Genomic DNA, 26358 nt, shown 5'->3' with positions numbered 1-26358 from the left:
GATGCTCTTGAGGTTCCTCTCTAAACTGCTTAGATTAAGATAATTTTCTTGCTATCAAAGAATTCATTATGCCAAGCTGGCTTACAGGAAGCTGGTTTCTATTCTGTATTTTATCAGATGTGCATAATACATATGGTCATCATTGACAACAGGTGAAAGATCTGCTCTAATATGGAAACTAAGTGATGCTGGAGGATGATCCTGACCCACAATGAGCCGAGGGAACACCTGAGCCCTGTAGGGATGTCTGGCAACCTAACACATTGAGCATGCACAGCTCAGTAAGTTACCTGAGAATACACATCTCCTGAGATCTCTCTAATTGTAGGTGATCCTGTCAACCTAATACAGCACATCATGTGGAATAACAAAAGCCACCTGCAGGAGCTGTGGTGATGACTCACAGGTTAGAGAATCTGCTGCTCTCTCTGAAGAACCACATGGACCCTAACAATTGGGTAAAGCATGTCAGTGATTACATCATAAAGTGTGTGTCTGAGAAACAGCCACATTATCCTCACAAAAGACACTGTCACACTGGGTACCCCTTGGTGACTTTGAATTCACTTATTAGCCCAGGCTCCATGGAACATGCAGAGATCCATCTCTAGCTGTCAGTTCTAAGTCCACGGGGGGGGGGGGCAGAATCCTTGAGTAAGAATGATGGTCTTAAGAGTCAGGAGATAGAATTCAATTTTTATTCATAAGAAATACATTTTACAAAGAAACAGGATGAAAATGAATAAATATAAATATTTTAAAGTATTTGAAAAGTGAAAAATAGTAACAAGAACATTTAGGAATATTTAGAAGCATAGATGTATTGCTGTTTCTCCTCTTGCACACATAATGAAAGGCGGTCCCCCAAGTTGTCTCTCAAGTGGTGTTTTCTGAAAAAGAAAGGGAGTAAGACCTCAATCATTCAGACTGGCTTAGTGATATATAAATTAAGGGTCTCTAAGAAATGACAAATTAACTATGAGGAAGAATATTCATCTAAAATATGTTGTTACCATTCAGGATGTTGGTCATCAGGGACTCCTGAGAAAGCAACTTATTCCTCAGGAAGCTCTCTTACTGGTGTGTGTCCAATTTCAGCTCTCTTGTACTTTTTGAGACCTGGGAGAGGAAGGCAGTTATTCAGACACTGATTTGGTGTGGAAATGCAAGGAGATGTCAGAATGCTGCCTTCTACCACCTCAGTTCTATTGGACAGTCGACATGGACCTTGTAACTGATAACATTGTTGCTAACTCTGTGGGCAGGGCAAAATCTCCAGCAACCCTCACAGTAATGTGGGCTGCCAATCTGGGACCCAGACTTTTACCAGTGCAAACCAAGAACAGGGCAATGGGAAGAGACCTCATTGGGTTGAAGGAAGAATGGAGACATCCATATGTCACCAAGGTTAAAGCCAATGAAAAGAACTACTTTGACATTTGCACTTGGTTCTTATCCCAGAAAGGTGCTTCCTACAAAAGAGGTCACATGACCACAGAGTGTCATTTGTCAAAGGACCAAGAACTTTTTCAAACCTCTACAGAGCATCCAGTCTATCACGTGGATATGCGATAATATGATATGTTATTCATCTATCACCGTTTCTAGACTGCAGCTTCAAAAAGAGCAGCAAAATATACTTGCAAAATAATTCAGTTTCTGAAAAGTGGTTAACTTCCCAGAATACTTGTGCATAGGCAGAGCAATGAACAATTCCATTACATGAGATGGTTGGCTGGTTGTGAGTGTAAATTAGAAAGGAGGTAGGAGGAAGCAAAGATGAATCAAATTGGCAAATTTTATCAGATATTGTTAAGCTAACACAGCTGCTTGACCCTACCAGATGATGCTGGGTCTGGAGGTTGCTGGTCTTTATCGATCTTGTTGAATTCAACCAAATATTTCTGGATCGGTACCCAATCGGGATGTACCTCCTTGCTCTCCTGCTTCAGTGGGACCAACTTCTTCCTAAATGTGTTCTCCATCAGGAGCTGGCTGAGCAGGTTTCTGGAAAAACATTTTGCATAGTAAGATCATGCTGCGCCTTTCTTCCATTCCTACTCCCAAGTCCCACTAACTCTACCAGGCCCCAGATACCCATGAAGACTTAATAGGATACATCTCGATACATATATGGCTGCTGCACAAACCACCAAGAGTGAATTCAGGGAAGAATAAATTGTTTCGCCCAAGCACCAATTAATGTCCACATCTCTCAAAAAGAACATGGATCTACAACTATCTATGAAAGCCCAATGCATAGGGGCAAATCAATTAGTAGGCCAACACCCTCAAAGGAGGTCAGTAGAAACAAGAGAAGGTCATCCTAACCATGTGGTCCACGCACTGAGTGTTGTAAAACCTGGTGTGACACCACAGGTCCAGGTCAGCCTAATAAACTTCTGCTGACTTCAATCAGTACTGTTCTATCTAGAGCCTTCTGAAGATGCCTAGACAATCCTGGGATGAGTAACAGTCTTTTGTGGAACTGAAAACTGAGTCCTAATGACCCTGGCACACTGATGTGTAAACAGCACAAGAGATAGAACCAGAGCTGAAGACTGTCCAATCCAGAACAAAGAAAGTCAGAAATGGCCATTCCACAGGTGATAGCCTTTCTGACCAGGACTTACCTAGAGAAGGTCATCTCCTTCTTCAGCTTATGGTTGTTCTCATGGATCTCAGTGTTCTCCATCACTAAGTTGTGCAGAATTGACATGACCGCCTCCTCCATTCTCTCCAGGTCTTCATAATATGGATTTGGCCTGAAGTGTGGCCTGGCCCCAATGATAGAATACAATGAACATCAGCATTTAGGAATATATGAACTCAGGGTGGGTCCTGTACTACACCAGTCCTGGAAGGACAACTTCTGAATTCTACATATTGGATCTTCTTCAGCTTCAGAAACGTGTTTTTCTGCATCCACCACACCAGAATCTCAGCATCCAGATGGAGGCTTCCCTGGCTCCCTTTGTTCAATCAAGAGGAAATCTGCAGTCAAGCCAGTTGAGCTATCAAGAGCCTAGGCCACACCTCTCCATGCTCCCCAAAACCCAACACACCCAGAAACCGGTGATTTCTTTTTTCCTGTCCTGATAACAGACCACATATCAACCCAAAATTATAATCTGCACAACGAATACAAATGTACAGACAATTGTGGCCACATAGGCAAAGAACTGAGCTGTTGACAGTGGGGCTCCCAGAACAAAGCATTCACATCACCATGAAAGTGTTACAGGTAAATACTCAGGCTAAGACATAGACACCTAGATTCCAAGTGTGAAGGGAAATATAAACATATAAAAGTTGTGCATATGAATTTGGATGTATACACACAGACTCACAGACTGAGACACATGCACACAAAAAAATGAGAAAAGCAAACAGAGTCAGAGAAAGAGAAAGACAAATATGGAAACAGAGAGCACTGTGAGAACCAGGAGAAATGCATGCACCATTGCTGTCTCAGAGGGCAAGACACACAGACAATAACAAACAGGCCTGAGCCTGAGACCTTCTAGTCAAGCATTGAGATGAACAGTTTGGGACCAGGACCCTCAGGCTGCTGCCTGGATCTTCCAGCACTCAGTCACCTGCCTAGCAAGTACAGAGACTCACCATAAACTCACTGCAATTACAATCTTGCAAAGTCACCAGCTGTCAAGGGCTTTCCAAATGCACACTGGGAACTCACTCTCCCTCACTTTATTCCTAAATTCTTCATTCAGAACACAAATCCTGCTTTTCAATAAATGGAAGCAGATGAGTCCATTTTCCATCTCGCTCCTCAGGAAGGGTCAGGTTCTGAATCTCCTCTATACGGGAGGTGAGGTTTAGCACAGGGTGGTTAGGGAGGCACAGCTTTCTAGAACCCAAAACCTTAATAGGCTAAGATGAAGGTGACCTTGCAGACCCAGGAATGAAACAAGAGCATTTGGAGTGATTCATACCTGTTGTTCATGGATCTCTCTGTCAGAAACCTCAGGCGATCTCTCAGGTCATTTCTCTCCTCGGTAATGAGCTGCAGCTCTTTATTCAGCCTCTCCTTTTCCTTCTTGGCCTGCTTCTTGCTTAGGGCAGTTCCAGGTGATGATGTTTCTCTCCCAGCGTCTGTAGGTAGAAGAACACAAGTGAACATGCATGGGGAGAATGCATAGAGTGTACATAGACCACAGTGAGGCCTAAATAGGAGAACAAGCCTAGAACCCAGTGTCATTGCTAGGCGATTGGCCTATGCTTAAGAGACCTCCTCAGGGGATCTTAGTTCTCCCACTACTCTATAGAGACCAAGAGATGTAAGCAGCCAGGTGTTCCCTATGCCGGACATCACGTGCTTACATGTACCACAGAGAAGGCTTCTCCAGGATTATTATCAGCTGAACAGGGTACAGCTTTATTTCAGGACCCTCACCCCTGTGGTTTCAGAACTCAGATTATAAATTCACCATCCACAAAACTTGAGTGATTGGGGACACTCAGATATCCTACCCCGATACTCTAGGCCAACAACTTTGGATTTAAAAAGCGTTCACGGGGAGGACATGGTCAACAGACTTATCAATTCCACTAATTGAAACAAAAATGCCCCAGAAGTGCCAGTAGGTTACAGGCTGAACCTTAGTCTACCCATTCCAAACAGTTTTGGTATTGAAGAAAAATGTTTGTAACACACAACCTCTAATATATAAAGCTAAGGATGACCCTTCCAGTTAGAGGAAGTCAGAGGAGTTCTAAGAACGCAAGGTCACTGCCACGGAGCACAATTCTCTCCCTGTTACTACTGTCATATATCCACTGTATTTAAAGAAGCAATGAGAGTGAAATACATTATTGCCCTGTCTAAATTCAGAAAAGTTGGACCCTCCATGACTCCTGATGGTGTTATTATATCAATGTAACCTAATAAATGCACTGTAAAAGTAAAGGCCAGAAATTCACGGAATAATAGCATTGGCCTTACCATACCCTCCCTGTGGGAAACTAAAGTTCTGAAATCCTTGGCTGTAAGGAATTGTGATATTCATGGAAATTCAATTCCTTTGCAGATGCTCCAGTTGTTGTGGCCCATTGCTAGAAAGGTCAGCTTAAGCCTGCAGCCACCCTGACAGGAAGCTCGACATAAACTGCCCAGAACTTACTCAACATTCCCCAGAAGCGCTGTCTTTGTCCATCATTACTTTGAGACGAAAGGCCATACTCCTTCACTCTAGTCTCTCCACAATCGATGTTCCCCCTCCCAAAACGCTTGCAAAGATGGGAAAACATGTCTTAGGATGTATCTGCCAGACTTGGACTGAGAGAAACTAGGGCACTTGTTGTCACTACAACACTGGTGACATCACAGAGGATGCCAAGAATTCTCTAGGAGACAATAGAGTGTCCAAGAAGGGACAGCTGACGTCATGGGGAACAGACTTTGCCTCCCTGCTAATAATCTCCCTGTACTGAGCATAGGCAGAGGTGCCCTTTCCAGGAGACTATCCTGGGGCAGAGCCACTGAGCATCTCCTGCTTCCAAAGCCAAATTTTCCTCAAGGCTTGATTATAAAAATCTTAGTAATTCCTATGCATCTAAATGAATGTTTCCTTCCATATCTTGCCCAAAAGTGTCTCATCCAAACTAGATTTTATCCTCATTTACCAATGTTAGCCATTAAAAATTCCTGAGATTTCACACCAGTCAAAAGTTTCTCCTTCCTAATTATGTACAGGTGCTTGAAATCACATCAAGACATAGCTTGCATGGTAGGTTACAACATGGGTGTGTGTTAGAGGAACACTCATGAAGCCTTATGCTTAGCATTCAACAGTTGACACAAAATCCCTTAGGAGAAAGAGTTGAAATCATGATGGTGCTAGGAACAGTGTGGAGACCAGTTGGCAGAGGAAAGTGAAATATTGGAACCACTAGTGAAGGCACCCTGATGCTGCTTGTGGGGTTCTCCTCTCTGCACCAATGTCACCAAAGAAGCATTGCTCAAAGGCCTCTGTAAGATGTACCATGAGCTTCTATCAGGAAAATAAAGTAGTCAACAGATAAAGGGGGTGCAGATAACGGTGTAAGACAAGGCTATAAACATCCCTAAGTGGATAGAGCAAGGTCCCAGCACCTGTACTCTGGGTCATGGCCGACCCCACCAAAGGCCAAAACATCGATCATAGTAAAAAATTAGTACTTTATTGAATGCACACACTAATACTGATTGATCAGATCCATAGCCCAGATTTTGGGGGGCAGATCCATGGCCCTAAATATCTTTCTCTCAACTTATATAGCAAAACATAAGAAAGAAAGAAAAAAGAAAAAGTCAAAACAAAAAGCTCAAGCTTCTCATATGAGGATTGCGGGAAGTGTTATCTGGTGGTCAGTTCTGATTAGACATTTTATATAGAACAGTACACAGTGACCCTTATATAAAGCTGTTTGCAATATTGAAATTTTAAAAATACTCATCCAGAACATACAGAAGAGGAAAGGATGTGATCACCATGTCCTTGCTCTCTATCAGGTTATTTTTCTGCGTCCTTGATTGTCAGGCATAGAACAGCAACAATCTGAAATAGCTGGTGGACATGGAAAAAAGTGGCTAAAACTATAGTTGTGGGTTACACACCTCAACTGTCAAAGGCTAATGCTGTCCTCACAGTCCTTGGAGGCCACTCTTGTAAGACTATCTATTGGAAAGTGGAAGCAGGTTTATCTGAGCTCAAAGTGAACCTGACCAGCCAGGGAGAGGGCAACATGTGATACTTGAGACCCTGTCTAAAACCAGCACAGAAACACACACTTCATTCGAAGCATCATCTACGAATTCTCAATTTTTTACCATTCTCTCAATACCAGTCTTTCACTCTGGAATGGTAGAAAAGAACTGGGAATGATCTTTCTACTCTGAGGACCTTGATCTCTCTCTCCTTAGGTGCACATTAAGAATGCACGCAAATGGGTATCACCACCTAAACAGCTTAGGATCATCTACTCAGTATATCTAGCATAACACTGTGCCTATGACAATCTCCAGCTTCCCTGAGTGTTGCTGCCCCAGCAAGAAGTGTGAAGTACTGAGGCCAAACCCCAGGGATCCTTTCAAGGGGTTAGAAGAAAGTCATCAGAGATACTCCACTTCTTTGTCCTTAGAGTAAATCAAGCTGACACAATGTGAACCTGGTGGGCTGTTTAACCAATCATCTTTCTCCCAACCCCACTGTTCTGAGTTCAGTCCATTGCCCTTTCTGAGTTCAGTCCATTGCAGAATTCATGCCCCACCATCCTAGATACTGATTTAGTGATATGTAATAATTATTCAAACCTATGCATTAAATTTTGTCATTTTGTTAATATTTGTGGTTTTCATAGTCTTTTTTGATTAACTATCCTAGTTTTGTTCATTTATTTCCTATGTTCTCTCCTATTTTATCCTTCCCTTCAAACTAAAGTATTCCTTTTAGGATCCTCTAGAGAGCTGTCTTACTGGTTGTACATATTTTGTTAAATTTATTTTTAGTGTGCATTAGTCAGCACAGTAGCTGTGCAGCTGCCTGCCCTCCATGGTATCAGATCTACTTTCCAAACAATAACGCTCAACTCTTACTGACTGTGTAGCATCTTGGATGCTCTTTGTTCCCCTTGGACAGCCCTCAGGACCAGGCTGTCCAATCCCTTAACCATGGCTGCTGTCCTCTTCCTCTCTCCTCTCCATCACACACATTCTTCCTTTATTCTCTGGCAGCTTCTTCTTCCTTCTTCCCTCCTCATGATCCTCTCTAGCAAAGCCCCCAGAAACTCACCTCCCCCATCTCTCTGCTGTGCAGCTGTTGGCTGTTGGCTTCTTTATAATCACAGTTAACTGGTAGCAGGGTCAGTTTTGGGGGGTTAACCAGTCTTGAGATCTACAAATTAGAATTAAAATACAAGCAGAATTAGGCCAATACACTACAGGGAATTCTTTTGTTTTGGTTTAATTTTTCTTTTACCTTTTTGCTTTTTATTTTATTTTTGGCTATTTTTATTAATTTGTTATTTTATTTATTTATATTTCAAATGTGGCCCCCTTTCCAGTATCCCCTCATCAACCTTACTTCCCATTTAGGCTCAGCTTTGCCTATATGACAGTGCTCCCCTCCCATACATATCCATTCCCACCTCACACCTCTAGGATCTCTATTTGGTGGGGCAACAGGTCTCACCAGAGCCAAGGGACTACCACTGCATTAATGCCAGTTAAGTCAATCCTCTTCTACAGAGTTACCTAGAACCATAGACCCATCCTTGTATACACTTTGACTGGCAGTTTGATCACTAGGAGCTGGGGGATTGGTGACAGAGGGTCTGGTTAGATATTAAAGACCAATGGCTGCTGCTTTCTCTTCTTTTTCTGGTTGTAGGTGAAATTATGTTTGTGTGCTTCTCTTTTTTGAAATATTTCAGAGATGATTAATTTCTTGGTTTTTCTTGGGTACAGTTTAGCTCATTGTCTTGGAGTTTTCCTCCTATTATCCTCTGTTGTGCTCTCTTAAAGAAAAATATTGTTTAAATTTGGTTTTGTCGTGAAATATCTTGGTTTCTGCATTCATGGTGATTGAAAATTATGCTGGGTATAGGAGCCTGGGTCTGCATTACATCTGCCCAAGTTTTTCTGGCTTTTGGAGTCTCTGTTCAGAAGTCTGGTGTAATTCAGATAGGTCTGAATTCATTTGTTACTGGATATTTATACCTTACCCCTTTTAATGTTCTTTCTTTGATCTGTCCATTTAGTGTTTTAATTATTTTGTGAATGGAGGAATTTTTTCTGGTATAAATAATTTGGCATTCTGTAGGCTTGTTGTACCTTTATGGCCTTTTCTTTCTTTACCTTATGGAAGTTTTCTGCTATGATTTGTTGAATATGCCTACAGGACTTATGAACTGGAAATCTTAATTCTCTTCTGTATCTATTATCGTTTGTTTTGTACTATTAATTGTCTCCTGAAATTCATGGAGTTTTGGATTCAATAAACCATACATGTTTATCTGAGATGGGTATTGTGTGCTTTGTGGTATGACCTCCTTGACCCCAAATTTTCCATTTACTATACCGTTGGATAATGAGACTTGGTCAGGAATGGTGACCTCTTGCCATAAAGTATATGAAAATAGGTAGGTTAATTTATGTGTGTCAAGTATCAGTAGTCTCCTGGGTGGTTTTGGTTCCTGGTTGGCCACATGCAACTGTTTGATGTTCCTTGGGATTCCCATGATGATGCACTCAGTCATGACAGCAATCAATCAGAATCCTTGTCAAAAACTTGATTTATATAATAGAGAGAAAATTACTAAGATATGTTACAAGGTATTTGATCACACTGTGATCTCAAAGAATGTATTATTTACTGAACATCTATTGTGTGGTTTAGCATCGCCATGGCACAGACATTTAACACAAGAGTAGTTTGTTTACTGTAAACATGGACTTTATTTCGGTAAGGCTAACCTACCACACACCTTTGTTGCAAAGCTAAAAGCTGCACTTACGTTCAGAGATGATCAAGGAAAGACCTGAAAGGAAATGAAGATAACTAAGGCAATGGAAAGACTTTGGGTTGAAGGATTTTTAGAAAGTGTGCAGAGGGAACAAGAATGCTCTTCTTCTGGGAGATCAGTGAATTAGGAAGGACAGTTGGGAATTGACTTTCGAATCTGACTCCTGAGACTTCACTGGTAAAATTAATGTCTGAAATTTTGTGTTTTAAAACAATACATTGGCTCTGCAGCTTTTGGCAAGGCCCATGGACAGAGAGATCACATCAGCTGGGAACAATCTGAAAAGAAGTCAGGTTTCTTTAAGTCACCTGAGAAGTCCTCGAGGAGAGAGGAATGAAAGGGCAGCACCATAATAGAAGGCTTCAGGATCTCGTATAGTGCTATTCTAGAAGCCTTGAAAATAGAAGCAGTAAATGTAAAGCTAAATGACTTCACAGGTATTAGCTCAATTCTGGTTGTGATTATTTCATATTGGCATTTTATACTTGATTCTTTTTTTTAAATTTAAAAAAGGAGTTTCATATGCACTCATTGATAAGTGGCTATTAGCCCAAATGCTTGAATTGCCCTAGATGCACAGAACACATGAAATGGATGATCAAAATTCGAATGCTTCACTCCTTCTTTAAAAGGGGAACAAGAATACCCTTGGCAGGTAATAGGGAGGCAAAGTTTAGAACAGAGGCAGAAGGAACACCCATTCAGAGCCTGCCCCACATGTGGCCCATACATATACAGCCACCAAACTAGACAAGATGGATGAAGAAAAGAGATGCTGGCTGACAGGAACCGGATGTAGATCTCTGCTGTGAGACACAGCCAGAATACAGCAAATACATAGGCGAATGCCAGCAGCAAACCAGAGAACTGAGAACGGGACCCCTGTTGAAGGAATCAGAGAAAGGACTGAAAGAGCTTGAGGGGGCCCAAGACCCCATATGAACAAAAATGCCAACCAACCAGAGCTTCCAGGGACTAAGCCACTACTCAAAGACTATACATGGACTGACCCTGGACTCTAACCTCATAGGTAGCAATGAATAGCCTAGTAAGAGCACCAGTGGAAGGGGAAGCCCTTGGTCGTGCCAAGACTGAACACCCAGTGAACATGATTGTTGGGGGGAGGGGGGGTAATGGTGGGAGGATGGGGAGGGGAACAACCATATAGAAGGAGTGTGGGAGGGGTTAGGGGGATGTTGGCCCGGAAACCGGAAAAGGGAATAACAATCGAAATGTAAATAAAAATTTCTCAAGTTAATAAAGAAAAAAAAAACAGGAAAAAAAAAAAAGGAGCCTTCAGTTTTAATTCGAGGCTGTCTTAGAATCACAAAATCCTTACAACCCCTGTATGGCGCCCGGCATCTAATACTATGGGGTTAGAGATTCTACTTTTAACTTAATCACCATCGACAGCTTCCATTTAACCAGCAGGTTCCATGCCAGGCAGACACTGAGCAGGTTGTATGTTCTGTTCATCTCCACAGCAACTCAATTCAGCACAAAACCTCCATTTTACATGTAAAGAAACCTCAGCTCAAAGCAAATGAGTATCAGGGTCCCCTCAGTCCCACTGGCTGTCACTTAGACCCACATCCTTCTCTGTAAAGGGAAGCCATGGGCCTGATGTGGGCTGTGCAAGCTGACTCTGCTGAGATGGTCAATGCTATTCTTGACCCTGGGAGAATTTAAGACAAGGTGACCCCACAGACTCCTCAGATAGATTCTGCCTCTGGGTTCTAGGGTGGGACACAGGATCCCTTGCTGTGGGTTTCTACTCATCTGAGGAGTCTGCTCCCATGTGTCAGCTTCTATGGCAGTGGTTCTCAACATTACTAGAGCTGCAACACTTTAATACAGCTCTTCATACTGTGGTCACCCCCACCATAAAATTATTTCATTGCTACTTTATAACTGATATTGCTAGTCTTATAAATCATAATACGCAAGGTATCCGATATCAAAGTATCTGTGTAATGTCTGTGAAGTGGTTGTGTCCCACAGGTTGAGAAACATTGCCCTGTAAACATTTTTTTTTAGGAAAGGCCTTCATCTCAGAATGACCTGGAGTAGTTGTAACAGCAGAGAAACCCTGAAGTAGCAACAAGTTTTAGCAGACACCAAGGCTGCTTGCCTTAATGACAAAAGAGATTGCTGGCTAAAGGCACAATCTCAAATCACTGTCCTCAGGACATTTCTTGCCTCAGTTTTCCCCCATTAAAATTCTACTTGTACTTATCTGTCCAGGAAGCCGGTTCCTGTAGTCTCTAATACAGACAGAATGCTAAAGGCAAGAATGTTTTCCCTCTGTCGACCCACAGTCACTTCTACAGAAGTAAGTTCAAATCCACCGAGGGTAAATGTGTGTCTCTCACATAGTGTGTGAGACTTTAAATGTCATCCCTTTGAGTTGACAAAAACCTACTCTCACTTCAGATTTACAGCTGACCAACACTTAGTTTCAGAAGAAAACAGAGGCTGGCCAGGCCTGCACAGTCAGATCCCCTCCCTGCCTGGGATGATCCCACCCACAGTAGACTTCAGCTTCACCTAGCACCTGTTATCAGAAAAATCTGACCTTAAGGTTCTGAAGTCCATTCGTCTATGTATTTGCTGTATTCTGGGTGTGTCTCTCAGGAGAGATCTACATACCATTCCTGTCAGCCTGCATTTATTTGCTTCGTCCATCTTATCTATTTGGGTGGCTGTATATGTATGGGCCACATGTGGGGCAGGCCTTGAATGGGTGTTCCTTCTGCTTCTGTTCTGCAATATTATATCAGGCCATAGAAGACCTCATACCAATACTATCCAAACTATTCCACAAAATTGTAACCTCTCTTTACCTACCTATTCCCTGCCAAGGGATTCTTGTTCCCCTTTTAAAGAAGGAGTGAAGCATTCACATTTTGATCATCCGTCTTGAGTTTCCTGTGTTCTAGGCATCTAGGGTAATTCAAGCATTTGGGCTAATAGCCACTTATCAATGAGTGCATACCATGTGTGTTTTTCTGTGATTGGGTTACCTCACTCAGGATATTTTCCAGTTCCATCCATTTGCCTATGAATTTCATAAAGTCATTGTTTTTGATAGCTGAGTAATATTCCATTGTGTAGATGTACCATATTTTCTGTATCCATTCCTCTGTTGAAGGGCATCTGGGTTCTTTCCAGCTTCTGGCTATTATAAATAAGGCTGCTATGAACAAAGTGGAGCATGTGTCTTTGTTATATGTTGGGGCATCTTTTGGGTATATGCCCAAGAGAGGTATAGCTGGGTCCGCAGGCAGTTCAATGTCCAATTTTCTGAGAAACCTCCAACTGATTTCCAGAATGGTTGTACCAGTCTGCAATCCCACCAACAATGGAGGAGTGTTCCTCTTTCTCTGCATCCTCGCCAGCATTTGCTGTCACCTGAGTTTTTGATCTTAGCCATTCTCACTGGTGTGAGGTGAAATCTCAGGGTTGTTTTGATTTGCATTCCCCTTATGACTAAAGACATTGAACATTTCTTTAGGTGTTTCTCAGCCGTTCGGCATTCCTCAGCTCTGAATTCCTTGTTTAGCTCTGAACCCCATTTTTTAATAGGGTTATTTGTCTCCCTGCGGTCTAACTTCTGGAGATCTTTGTATACTTTGGATATAAGGCCTCTACTGTTGTAGGATTGGTAAAGATCTTTTCCCAATCTGTTGCTTGCCATTTTGTCCTAACCACAGTGTCCTTTGCCTTACAGAGAAGCTTTGCAGTTTCATGAGATCCCATTTGTCGATTCTTGATCTTAGAGCATAAGCCATTGGTGTTTTGTTCAGGAAATTGTCTCTACTGCCTGTGTGTTCGAGATTCTTCCCCACTTCTTCTTCTATTAGTCTGAGTGTATCTGGTTTGAAGTAGATGTCCTTGATCCACTTGGACTTAAGCTTTGTTCAGGGTGATAAGCATGGATCGATCTGCATTCTTCTACATGCTGACCTCCAGTTGAACCAGCACCGTTTGCTGAAAATGCTATCTTTTTTCCTTTGGATGGTTTTGGCTCCTTTGTCAAAAATCAAGTGCCCATAGGTATGTGGGTTCATTTCTGGGTCTTCAGTTCTGTTCCACTGGTCTATCTGTCTGTCTCTGTACCAATACCATGCAGTTTTTATCACTATTGCTCTGTAATACTGCTTGAGTTCAGGGATAGTGATTCCCCCTGAAGTCCTTTTATTGTTGAGGATAGCTTTAGCTATCCTGTTTTTTTTTGTTATTCCAGATGAATTTGCAAATTGTTCTGTCTAACTCTCTGAAGAATTGGATTGGTATTTTGATGGTGTTTGCATTGAATCTGTAATTCACTTTTGGTAAAATGGCCAGTTTTACTATGTTAATCCTGCCAATCCATGAGCATGGAAGATCTTTCCATTTTCTGAGGTCTTCTTCAATTTCTTTCTTCAGAGGCTTGAAGTTCTTATCATACAGATCTGTTACTTGCTTCGTTAAAGTCACACCGAGGTATTTTACATTATTTGGGACTATTATGAAGGGTGTTGTTACCCTAATTTCTTTCTCGGCTTGTTTCTCTTTTATGTAGAGAAAAGGTACTGATTTATTTGAGTTAATTATATACTCAGCCACTTTGCTGAAACTGTTTTTCATGTTTAGTAGTTCTCTGGTGGATATGAAAATAACAGGAAGCAATAATCACTATTCCTTAATATCTGTCAACATCAGTGGTGTCAACTCTCCACTATAAAGACATAGATTAACAACCTGGATATCCATGGAGGACTCTTCATTCTGCTGCCTACAGGAAACATACTTCAGAGACAAAGACAGACACTACCTCAGTGTGAAAGACTGGAAAACAACTTTCCAAGGAAATGGTCTGAAGAAGAAAGCTGGAGTAGCGATTCTAATATTGAATAAAATCAATTTTCAACTAAAAGTAATCCAAAAAGATAAGGAAGGACACTTCATATTCGTCAAAGGAAAAATCCACCAAGATGAACTCTCAATCCTAAATATCTATGCCCCAAATACAAGGGCACCGACATACATAAAAGAACCTTACTAAAGCTCAAAGCACACATTGCACCTCACACAATAATAGTAGGAGACTTCAACACCCCACTCTCATCAACGGACAGATCATGGAAACAGAAATTAAACAGAAACATAGAAAAAGAGAAATCATGAACCAAATGGTCTTAACAGATATTTATAGAACATTCTGTCCTAAAACAAAAGGACATACCTTCTTCTCACCACCTCATGGTACTTTCTTCAAAATTGACCATATAATTGGTCATAAAACAAGCCTCAGCTGATACAGAAAGATAGAAATAATCCCATGTGTCCTACCAGACCACCACGGGCTAAAGCTGGTCTGCAATAACAATAAGGGAACAACGACCACATATACATGGAAGTTGAACAGTGCTCTACTCAATGATAACCTCATCAAGGAACAAATAAGGAAAGAAATTAAAGACTTCTTAGAATTTAATGAAAATGAAGGTACAACATATCCAAACTTATGCGACACAATGAAAGCTGTGCTAAGAGGAAAACTCATAGCTCTGAGTGACTGCAGAAAGAAACAGGAGAGAGCATACATCAGCAGCTTGGCAGCACACCTAAAAGCTCTAGAACAAAAAGAAGCAAATACACCCAGGAGGAGTAGAAGGCAGGACATAATCAAACTCAGAGCTGAAATCAACCAAGTAGAAACAAAAAGGACCATAGAAAGAATCAACAGAACCAAAAGTTGGTTCTTTCAGAAAGTCAACAAGATAGATAAACCCTTAGCCAGACTAACGAGAGGACCCAGAGAGTGTGTCCAAATTGACAAAATCAGAAATGAAAAGGGAGACATAACTACAGAATCAGAGGAAATTCAAAAAATCATCATATCCTACTACAAAAGCCTATATTCAAGAAAACTTGAAAATCTGCAGGAAATGAACAATTTCCTAGACAAATACCAGGTACTGAAGTTAAATCAGGAACAGATAAACCATTTAAACAACCCCATAACTCCTAACGAAATAGAAGCAGTCATTAAATGTCTCCCAACCAAAAAGAGCCCAGGTCCAGATGGGTTAAGTGCAAGATTATATCAGACCTAGAAGACCTCATACCAATACTATCCAAACTATTCCACAAAATTGTAACAGATGGAGCGCTACTGAATTCCTTCTATGAAGCCACAATTACTCTTATACCTAAACCACACAAAGACCCAACAAAGAAAGAGAACTTCAGACCAATTTCCCTTATGAATATCAATGCAACAATACGCAATAAAATTCTGGCAAACCGAATCCAAGAGCACATCAAAACAATCATCCACCATGATCAGGTAGGCTTCATCCCAGGCATGCAGAGATGATTTAATATAAAGAAAACCATCAAAGTAATCCATTATATAAACAAACTAAAAGAACAAAACCACATGATCTAAAGACTATACATGGACTGACCCTGGACTCTGACCTCATAGGTAGCAATGAATATCCTAGTAAGAGCATCAGTGGAAGGGGAAGCCCTGGGTGCTGCTAAGACTGAACCCCCAGTGAACTAGACTGTTGGGGGAAGGGCGGCAACGGAGGGAGGATGGGGAGGGGAACACCAACAAGAAAGGGGAGGGGGGAGGGGGATGTTTGCCCGAAAACTGGGAAAGGGAATAACACTCGAAATGTATATAAGAAATACTCAAGTTAATAAAAAAAAAGAACAAAAAAATTAAAAATAAAAAAAGAAAGCACATGATTATTTCATTAGATGCTGAGAAAGCATTTGACAAAATTCAACACCCCTTCATGATAAAAGTCCTGGAAAAAATAGGAATCAAGGCCCATACCTAAACATAGGAAAAGCCATATCCAGCAAACCAGTAGCTAACATTAAACTAAATGGAGAGAAATTTGAAGCAATACCACTGAATTCAGGGACTAGACAAGTCTTCCCACACTCTACCTACTTATTCAATATAGTTCTTGAAGTTCTAGCCAGATCAATCAGACAACAAAAGGAGATCAAGGGGATACAGATTGGAAAAGAAGAAGTCAAAATATCACTATTTGCAGAGGATATTTTTACTGACATGTGTGACATGAGACAAAACAGCCCATGTCATCCCTCACCTGAATAAACTTCCTTAGAGTTCAGTGTAGTTGGAGGGTCCTTCTTTGCTCTCCAAGATAGAGAAACATTTCCAGTCTTTAGACAAGTCTGTCAGCCATTGTCCAGTTACTGTCTTGAGATGTTCACAGTGTCAACTGAGTGTCGTTCCAGCCTGCCCAGTAATTGTTGTAGACGATTAATAGGGTTCCAGCCATAGGATTTAATTCAGTGCTACAGTACTTGCCAAACACACTCAAAGCCCTAGCTGCCACCCTAGTCCTGTGTGCTCTAGAAAAAGAAAATAAAGAACCACATTGTCTATCAAGTTTCTCCTCTAATAAAAGGAGAATCTGCATCCGGTCTTTTAAGTAACTCTAAGCCCCAGCTTCCCCACAGCTCCCTCCTTCCATTCCATTATTGGTGCATTTTCAGCAACGCTCACTTTATTCTTGGTGTACAAAGAATATGCACCATGTCAGTAAAGTGTGTGTGTGTGTGTGTGTGTGTGTGTGTGTGTGTGTTCATCCATGAACTCACTATAAACTTTTATCAAATTCCCCAGAACACCATAGAGAAACCTGTCGATGTGCATGCAGAATTATGTTACTACTGTTCCATGGCACCTTGCAGGGAACACTGAAATAGTGGGCTGCTTTAACAGAGCCTAAACCAGGCTATGCATGGTTTTCGGTGAGATTGTGATGTGCAACACCACAACAGAGATCAGCAGAAGCTTCATTTATTCCATGCTGCTCTTACCAAGGTGAGGCAAAGCCTCATCCCATAGAGAGTCTGGTAGGATCTGATGAAAGGAAATAAACTCAGGGTTGAAATCAAGCCTTCAGAAACAAAGAGAAAAATACAAAGTCAAGGAAAGCAAGGGCTGTCTTTTTCTTCTTCTTCTTCTTCTTCTTCTTCTTCTTCTTCTTCTTCTTCTTCTTCTTCTTAGAAGATCCACAAGAGACAACCCCTTCCTCAAACTAACAATGCACAAGAGAGACAATACAAAAATTAAAAATCAGAAAGGAAATGAGGGACATAACAATAGACACTGAGCAAATTCCAAAATCATTAGTTCTTACTCCCAAGGACTTTACACCAGAAAACTGAAATATTTATTCGATATTGTTGATTTTTCTAGACAGATAACAATTACCAAAGTTAAATCCAGATCTGGGAAGATATCTGAATAATACCCCTAAGAAAATAGATACTGTCATTAAAGGTTGCATACATTATATATTATATTGCTTTCTTTTTGCACAATTAAACCCCTTCGAGGACATTGACCTATGTTATAGAAAGTGTTACTTTTAAAACAAAAGAACAAAGAAAGAAATCGTGGAGTCATTGAGATACACTTCCCAGACAGGATCAAGGAAAGAGGGCTGAGAGATGCAAGCAGGTGCTGGAATGCTGCCCTTGAGAAGAAAATGTTTTTGCTCACTTTACCTTAGAGTATGTTGTACTATGTCCTATTTTTGTGGAAGCGGCTCTCATGCTCCCTGGGTTATGACAAGTATATTGTGATACTAGGAAGAGGGGTGATTTGCTATACAGATATTTTAAGAAGAAGTCTTTGCTTAGTCTTACTTCTTTGCCTAGTCTTGCCTCGGTCGTTCCTGGTATCATGGGAATAACGATCTTATTATATCTTGCCAAAAGGGAAAGTGAGGTAATACATTTTCATGCCTATATAAAGATTAATAAGCTTGCAGCTGCATGCAGTTGCATCTGCCTTTGCTCTGCATCCCCTGTGTCCTGGTTATTTGTGACCGTACCTGGGCCCCCAACACACTAGATGTTGACAAGCATCACCCTTCTCACTGTCAGGTTTATTTTTTTTTTCTTTTTTGGAATCTATGATGTGGAGGTGTATGAGGAGGCATATTACAGCAACAATATGAAATAGCAGGCTGGTATGTATGCATATATGCAATTGCATCTGCCTTTGCTCTGCATCCTCTGTGTCTTTGTGACCGTACCTGGGCCCCAACGCACTAGATGTTGACAAGCATCAACCTTCTCAGTGTGAGGTATATATATATTTTTTTGAAATCTATGATGTGGAGGCGTATTACAGCAACAATATGAAATAGCAGGCTGGCATGTATGCAAATTGCTGTGTTTAAGCTAGGTATGGGGACAAGACCTCAAAACAAGCTGTTAAGATGGGAAACAAATAATGCATTTGTTGCTGGAATTGAGTTGCCTCAGCTGTGTTGCTCTGCCTGCTCAGTGTCCATTCAACCTCACTCTGTATCTACAGAGGAACTCAAGGTTTGCCCCAGTCGCCTGTGAGCTGTGATATGGGCAGAGAAAGGCTAGGACACAGTGCTGGTTTCCCACTCCTCAGTTATGCTGAATTTTCCACTAGTGTACTTGTACAGTGTGGTCAGTTATTATAGATATTTGTCTATATCTATCATAGAGGGCAACAATGATTGACTACACCCAATTCTATAAAAAACAAAACTCAGGAAACCTGGCCCTTGGCAGCAGTGAATCAAGAAACATCTAGGATGGGGAGGGGGCATGAATTCTGCCAAGCAATGAACTCAGATAGGTGTGGTTGGGAGAAACATGTCTGGTCAAATAGCCCAATAGATTCACGTTGTATCAGCTTGATTTAATCTAAGGACAAAGAAGTGCAGTATCTCTGATGGCTTTCTTCTAACCCCTTGAAAGGTTCACTGGGGTTTGACCTTAGTACTTCATTCTTCTTGCTGGGGCAGCAACACTCAGGGAAGCTTGAGATTGCCATAGGCACAGTATTAGGCTAGATATACTGAGTAGATGATACTAAGTTGTTCAAATGGTGATTTCTGGTCTATTGTCTAACATCTAGGGGCTAAGCAAGGGCCAGCTTAAAAGTTCTCATTCTTAAGAAATGGCTGTACTAATATCAAATGGGGATCTTTCATATCCACTTTCTTCCAAGTCTACCAGCCATTTCAGATCATTGCTGTAATATGCCTGACAATGAAGGACACAGAAAAATAACTTGAAACACAGCAAGGACATGGTGATCATATCCTGTGTCGTTCTGTATGTACTGGATGAGGTTTGTTAAAATGACAATATGGCACAAAACTTTATATAGGACCCATCAAATTAGGGGTCACTATGCACTGTCATTTCTAACATGTCCTAATGAGAACTGACCACTGGACCACTCCTCCTGCACCTTCACATGAGAAGCTTGTGCTTTTTGTGTTTTTTCTTTTTCTTTTTTTCTTATTTATTTATTTATTTATTTATTTATTTATTTACTGCTTTATATGTTGTCAGGAACATAGTTCAAGTCATGGATCTGCCCCCAAAATCTGAGCTTTGCTACTAATACTGTAATCAGTATTATTGTGTGCATTCAATAAAATAACTTGGTTTTTTTTTTTACGATAATAGATGCTTTTGTGTTTTGTGGGCTGACCCATGAACCAGAAGAGAAGATGCTCGTTTCTTACTCTGTCCACTGAGTTATATCCCTAGGCTTGTCCTACTCCTTTGGCTGCACCCCCCACATCTGCTGACTATTTTGTTTTTCAGATAGAATCGCATGTTAGAGCTTAGAGAGGCCTGTAAGCAATCCTGCTTTGGTATCTTAAGTGCAAGGAGGAGAGCCCCACACTCAGCCTGAGGGTGCATTCACTGGTGGATCCAATATTTCAGTTTCCTCTGCCAACAGATCTCCACATTGTTGCCAGGACCATAATGAATGCAATTCTTTCTCCTAAGAAATCTGGTGGCAACTGTCAAATGTTAAGCACAAAGCTTCATGTTGTACCCATAACACACACCCACATTGCAAATTACCCTGCAGGCTATTTCTGGGTGTGATTTCATGCACCTGCACATCATGAGACAGGAGACCTCTTTGGCTACTTATTTGAACTGGTGATTTCTCAGTAATCTTTAATGGGTAACATTGCTGATTGAAGAGAATTTGAGGTAGGATGAAACATTTCTGTGCAGGAATTGGGGAGGAAGCATTCATTTACATACATAGCAATGACTCAGGTTTTTCCAATCAAGCCTAGAGCCGAATTTGGCTTTGGAATCGTGTGGTGCTCAGTGGTTATGCCACAGGGAAGTCTCCTGAAAAGGGCACATCAGCTTTTGCTCAGTAGAGGGAGAACATTAGCAGGGAGGCAAAGTCTGTGATCCGTGACATCAGCTGTCCCTTCGTGGACATTCTATTGTCTCCTAGAGAGATCTTGGAATCCCTGTGATGTCACCAGTGTTGTAGTGACAACCAGGTCCCTACTTTTTCTCTCAGTGTCCAAAGGATATATCCACAGGCATGTTTGCCCGTCTTCGCAGGAGCTTTGGGAGAGTTGATGTTGATGGAGAAGAGTCTAGAGAGAAGCAAACGAAACCTGAAAGTAATGATGGACACAGGACGTGGTCATGTGGAATGTGGAGTAAGTTCTGGGCAGTGTATGTTGAGATTCCTGTCAGGGGTGAGTGTGGGGGCCTTCAGCTGGCCTTTATACCAATGGACCACAACCACTGGAACATCTCCAAAGATATTGAATTCCATGATTATCACAATACCTGAAAGTCAAGGTTTTCACATCATTACTTTCTCCGTAACCACATGGAGGATATGGCAAAGCCTATGCTATTATTCTGGGACCTTCTAGCCTTTACTTTTACAGTGCATTCGGTATGGTAAATTGATATAATAACACCATCAGGAGTCATGGAGGGTATAACTTTTCTGAATTAAACAGGGCATCAATGTACTTCACTCTCATTGCTTCTTTAAATTCAGTGTCTATCTGACAGTAGTAACAGGGAGAGAATTGTGCTCCTGGCCATGACCTTATATTCTTAGAACTCCTCTGACTACCTCTGCTGACAGGGCCAACCTTACCTTCATATATTAGAGGTTCTGTGTGGCAGATATTTTTCTACAGTAGCCAAACTATATGTAGCAGGTAGACCAAGAAAGAGCCTGTAACCTATTGGCACTTCTGGGGCATTTGTTATTTCAGTAGGAGGAATTGATAAGTTTGTTGACCTTTTCCTGCCCCTGCATGACTTTTTAATCCAAAGTTATTGGACTATAGTAACAGGGTAAAATATCTGAGTATGCCTGATCACTCAAGTCTTTGTGGATGCTGAGTTGATGATCTGACTTCTGAAACCACAGGGGTGAGGGTCCTGAAACCAGGTTGTATCCTGTGTAGCTGTTAATAATCCTGGAGAAGGCATCTCTCTGTTACTTGAAAGCCTGTGTGGGCGGGCATAGGGAACACCTGGCTGCTTACATCTCTTGGTCTCTATAGAGTAGTGTGGGAACTGTGATCCACTTAGGAGGCCTCTTATGCATAGACCAAACTCCTTGCAGTGACACTGGCTTCCAGGCATGTTCTCCTGTTTGGGACTCACTGTGGTCTGTGTATGCTCTATGCATTCTCCCCATGCAGGTTCACTTGTGTTCTTCTACTTACAGAGGCCTACAGACAAACGTCATCCCCTGAAACTGTCCTAAACAAGGTGCAGGCCAACGAGGAAGAGGAGAGGCTGAATAGAGAACTGGAGCTAACTACCAAGGAGAGAAATGAGCTGACAGATCGCCTCCTTTATGTGACAGGTGGATCCATGAACAAGAGGTATGCACTGCTCCAAACGCTCTTGTGTTATTCACCGCTGTGTAATCTCATTCTCATCTTACCCTATTAAGGTGGTGGGATCTAGAATGCTGTGCCTCCCAAAAGACCTTATTCTAAACCTCATCTCCCATATAGAGGAGATTCAGAACCTGACCTTTGGTCAGGAGTGAGTTTGGAAATGGACCCTCTGATTCCTACTGATGAAAATCTGAACTTGTGATCTGAGTGAAGATTTCAGGGATAAAGTCACTGGAGCATGAGTTCCCAGTGTACATTTGGAAAGCCCTTGACAGGTGGTAGCTTTGCAAGGTTCTAGGTGCTGTGAGTTTGTGGAGAGTGTTTGTACTTGCTAGGAAGGTGACTGAATGCTATCATCTCCTGGCAGCAGCCTTAGGTGACAGGTCCCACATTGTTCATATCAATGCTTAACCAGAAGGCCTGAGGCTCAGGCCTGTTCCTTCTTTCTGTGTGCCTTACACTCTGAGACAGTAATGGTGCATACATTTCTACTGATTCTCATTGTGCTCTTTCAATATTTGTCTCTCTCTCTCATTCTCTGAGTCTGTTTACTTTTCTTTTCTTGTGGGTGTGTCCCAGTTTGTGTGTCTGTGTGTGCAAAGGTCTGCATGCATATGCACAATGTTTATATGTTTCTATGTCCCTCCACACTTGGAATTTAGGGGTCTGTTTTTTGGCCTCAGGATTTACCTGTACAATAGTTTCATGGAGGTGTGAGTCCTTTATTTTGGAAGCCCCACTTTCAACAGCACAGTTCTTTGCCTATGTGGTCACATTTGTTTGTACATTTGTATGCCTTGGGCAGATTATAAGTTTGTGGCAATATCTGGTCCCATCTCCATAATTATGTGTACTGTCTGCCTCTAGAATGTTAGTTATTCAGCTTGTAACATTCCAGTTGTCAAAACAGGAAGAATTAAATCAGAGATTTCTCTGTGTGTGTGTGTGTGTGTGTGTGTGTGTGTGTGTGTGTGTGTGTGTGTGTGGTAGCGTAAGAGCTGTGGCCTAGGCTCTGGATAGCATAACAGGTTTGAATGCAGATCCAGCCCTCCTGATTGAAAAAAGTGAGCCAGGGAACCCTTTATCTGGGTACTTAGCTTCTGTTGTCCTGGGCGCACAATTTCAAGTTTCTGAAACTGAAGAAGATCCCAAAATGTAGAATTCAGAAAGTGTCCTTCCAGGGCTGGGGTAGTACAGGACCCAGCCTGAGTTCATATAATCCTAAATGCTGATCTTCTTTGTGTTCTATCTTCCTGGGGCCAGCCCCTACTTCAGGCCAAATCCATTTTATGAAAAATTGAAGATAAAGGAGAAAAAGGTCATGTCATTACTGCACAATTTAGACACAAACAACATTCAATATCGTGAGAAATTTTAGGAGCTCAAGAAGGAGATTCACTTCTATCGGTAAGTACTGGTCAGAAGGGCCCATCACTTGGGGAATGGCCATTTCTGCCTCTCTTTGTTCTGGACTGGAGAGCCTGCAGCTCTGAGTCCATCTCTTCTGCTGTTTAAAAATCACTGTGCCGTGGGTCTTTTGGACTCAGTTTCAGTTCCATAAGAGACTGTCACTTATCACCACAGTATCTATGCATCTTTAGAAGGCTCTGGATAGTACTACACTGATTCAGGAATCAGATGGTTATTAGGCCAACCTGGGCCTCTGGAGTCATACCAGGTTTAACAAAGCTCAATGTGTGGACCACATGGTTAGCATGACCTTCCCTTGGTTCTACTGTCCTCTTGTGGTTGTTTGCTGCCTACTGATTGTTGTTGCCCCCATGCACTGGGTTTTCATGGATAGTTGTAGATCCCTTGTTCTTGGAGAGACGTGGACACTTATTGCTGCTTGGGTCACAGAAACAATTTATTCTTCCCTGAATTGGCCGTTTGCTGTTTGTGCAGCAGCCTTACATGTATGGAGATGTATTCTATGAAGTCTTTATGGGTATCTGGGTCCTGGTGGAGTTTGTGGGATTTGGCAGTTGGAATGGGAGGAAGAGGCTTCAGGATCTTACTATGCAGAGTGTGTTTCCAGCAACCTGCACAGCCGGCTCCTGATGGACCAGGCATGTATGAAGAAGAAGTTGGTCACATTGAAGCAGGAGTGCAAGGAGTTACAGCGATATTTGTTTGAGTTGAACCCGAATGATGAAGACGAACAGGAGAAGACCAGCAACCTCCAGACCCAGCAAAATTTGGTAGGAAAAAGCAGCTGAGTCAGATTAACAATGTCTGATACCATTTGCCTATTGGATACATCTTTCCTTCCCCTATCATCTTTCTAATCTCCCCACACCCAATCAGTCACCCACCTCATGTGATAGAGTTATTCATTGCTCTGTCTATGCACAAGTATTCTGGGAAGTTAACCACTCTTCAGAAACTGAATATGGGCAAGTATACTTTTCTGCCCTTTTTGAAACTGCAGTCCAGAAATGGTGACAGAGGAATAACATATCACATTACTGCATCTCCCTGTCACAGATTGGATGCTATGAGGAGTTTGGAACCAGTTCTTAGTCCTGTGACAAAGGTTATACAGGGGTCATGTGATGGTTGGAAGCACCTTGCAGGGATAAGAACCAAGTGCAAATGGCAAATGAGTCCTTGTCATTGGCTTTGATCTGGGTATCATGTGGCCTTCTCCTTTTTCCTGCAACCCAAGTAGGTCTCTTCCCATTTCCCCATCCTTGGTTTGCACTGGTAGAGTCTGAGGAGCAGCTTGTTATCCCACATTACTGTGAGGGCTGCTGGTGATGTTCCCCAGCCTGGAGAAATATCAGCAATGATTTCAGTGAAAAGATCAGTGTTGTCTGTCCAATGCAGCTTAGGGGACAGAAGGCAGCAACTTGACAGCTGGTATGCGTGTCCCCATCAAATCAGTGTCTTAATAGCTGCCTTCTTCTCCCAGGTCTCAGAAACTACAGGAGACATGGAATAGGACAGATCCCAGGAAGACAGCCCCCTGAAGAATGAGTTTCTTTCTCAGGAGTTCCCTGCTGAGGACAATCCTCAACAGTCAAAGACTTTTTTGGGGGGAATATTCTTCTTCTCAGTTAATTTCCTCAATGTATAGAGACCCTAAATTTATGTATCCATATCCCAGCCTGTCTCCTTGTGGTCTTTCTCCTTTCTCATACCGACAACACCATTTGAGAGACAACTGAGGGGACTGCCTTGACATCTCGTGTCCTAGAGGAGAAACAGCACTACAACTGTGTTTCTAAATGTTCATTAAGAAAATGCTGTTAAGAAATACTTTTGGTTATGATTTTCATTGAAGTTTTCTTTTTGTTGTTTCATAGTTACATATTCTTGTTACTGTTTTTCATTTTTTTGTACCATTTTAGTTGTTCATTTTATGCCTATTTTTGTAAATTGTACTCCTTATGAATAAAAATTGATTTGTAACTCTTGACTCTTAAGACCATCTTCATTATTCAAGGGTCCTTTCCCCTCCTGTAGACTTAGAACTGACAGCTAGATATGGATCTTTGCATGGTCCAGTGAATTCAAAGCCACCAAGGAGTACACAGGGTGATAGTGTCTTTTGTGTGGATAATGTGATTTTTTTATGGACACACACTTTATGATGTAATCACTGCCATACTGTATCCATGCTGTCATGTATTCTGCTCATCCTAGTCTATATCAGTCTACAACACACATTCCTTATTGACTGTGTACACTAGATATTGAGTAACACACACTCATGCCTGTAGAGCAGCAGAAAGAATGACAACTTTCACGAAGGAATAGAGAAGGAATCCTAATCGAGAGCCATGTGCCTCAGTTTTCCTTACAATACAGCATCAGTATTAAACCACAGAGATAATGACCAGCAACGTCATTTTGGGAAATAGGTTTTTATAGGTGCTGTTTCACTTGATCATTCATTTGCTGTGTTTTTTATTGTTGCTGATTATATTTATTGTTATCATTTATCTCAATGGATCTTTTTTTTTCAAATGTATGTCTGGGCCACTCCTGAGTGCATTTCCCTCATGATCCAAAAGAGGGAATAACAATCCCTGTTGTAGATGATTGTTAGGGACCATGTGGTTCTTCTGAGAGAGCAGCAGATGCTCTAACA

The 26358-nt window shown here is 41.6% G+C and overlaps 2 protein-coding genes across 3 annotated transcripts; one reads left to right on the top strand and one right to left on the bottom strand.

Moving 5' to 3' along the window:
• Positions 1-684: 684 nt before the first annotated feature.
• LOC134483306 (uncharacterized) lies at positions 685-5358 on the bottom strand. The gene is made up of 6 exons (XM_063278594.1): positions 5145-5358; positions 3957-4116; positions 2634-2777; positions 1841-2007; positions 1014-1119; positions 685-890 (listed from the first exon to the last, which is right to left on the bottom strand). The coding sequence occupies exons 1-5, from the start codon at positions 5269-5271 to the stop codon at positions 1055-1057; spliced, it is 663 nt and encodes a 220-aa protein (XP_063134664.1). The 5' UTR covers positions 5272-5358; the 3' UTR covers positions 685-890; positions 1014-1054.
• Positions 5359-20867: 15509 nt separating this feature from the next.
• LOC134483310 (disks large homolog 5-like) lies at positions 20868-25623 on the top strand. 2 transcript variants are annotated; one of them, XM_063278602.1, is made up of 4 exons: positions 20868-21047; positions 22085-22244; positions 24301-24463; positions 25177-25623. In XM_063278602.1, the coding sequence occupies exons 1-4, from the start codon at positions 20927-20929 to the stop codon at positions 25204-25206; spliced, it is 474 nt and encodes a 157-aa protein (XP_063134672.1). In that variant the 5' UTR covers positions 20868-20926; the 3' UTR covers positions 25207-25623. The 2 variants fall into 2 exon arrangements, with proteins under 2 accessions (XP_063134672.1, XP_063134673.1); XM_063278603.1 differs by lacking the exon at positions 25177-25623 and adding an exon at positions 23526-23669 and having other exon boundaries at positions 24301-24439.
• Positions 25624-26358: the final 735 nt, after the last annotated feature.

The sequence above is a fragment of the Rattus norvegicus genome, chromosome 19 (genome assembly GCF_036323735.1).
Source record: "Rattus norvegicus strain BN/NHsdMcwi chromosome 19, GRCr8, whole genome shotgun sequence".
NCBI lineage: Eukaryota > Metazoa > Chordata > Mammalia > Rodentia > Muridae > Rattus > Rattus norvegicus.
Note: the sequence above shows the minus strand (reverse complement) of the source record. Positions and strands in the feature narration are given on the sequence as shown.

Coding starts and splice junctions, on each gene's coding strand:
- LOC134483306 (XM_063278594.1), bottom strand. CDS start 5,271: ATGTTTTCCCATCTTTGCAAGCGTTTTGGGAGGGGGAACATCGATTGT. Junction 4,117..5,144: donor GCGCTTCTGGGGAATGTTGA/GTAAGTTCTGGG, acceptor TTCTACCTACAG/ACGCTGGGAGAGAAACATCA. Junction 2,778..3,956: donor GAGAGATCCATGAACAACAG/GTATGAATCACT, acceptor CATTGGGGCCAG/GCCACACTTCAGGCCAAATC.
- LOC134483310 (XM_063278602.1), top strand. CDS start 20,927: ATGTTTGCCCGTCTTCGCAGGAGCTTTGGGAGAGTTGATGTTGATGGA. Junction 22,245..24,300: donor GGTGGATCCATGAACAAGAG/GTATGCACTGCT, acceptor GTGTGTTTCCAG/CAACCTGCACAGCCGGCTCC. Junction 24,464..25,176: donor TCCAGACCCAGCAAAATTTG/GTAGGAAAAAGC, acceptor TTCTTCTCCCAG/GTCTCAGAAACTACAGGAGA.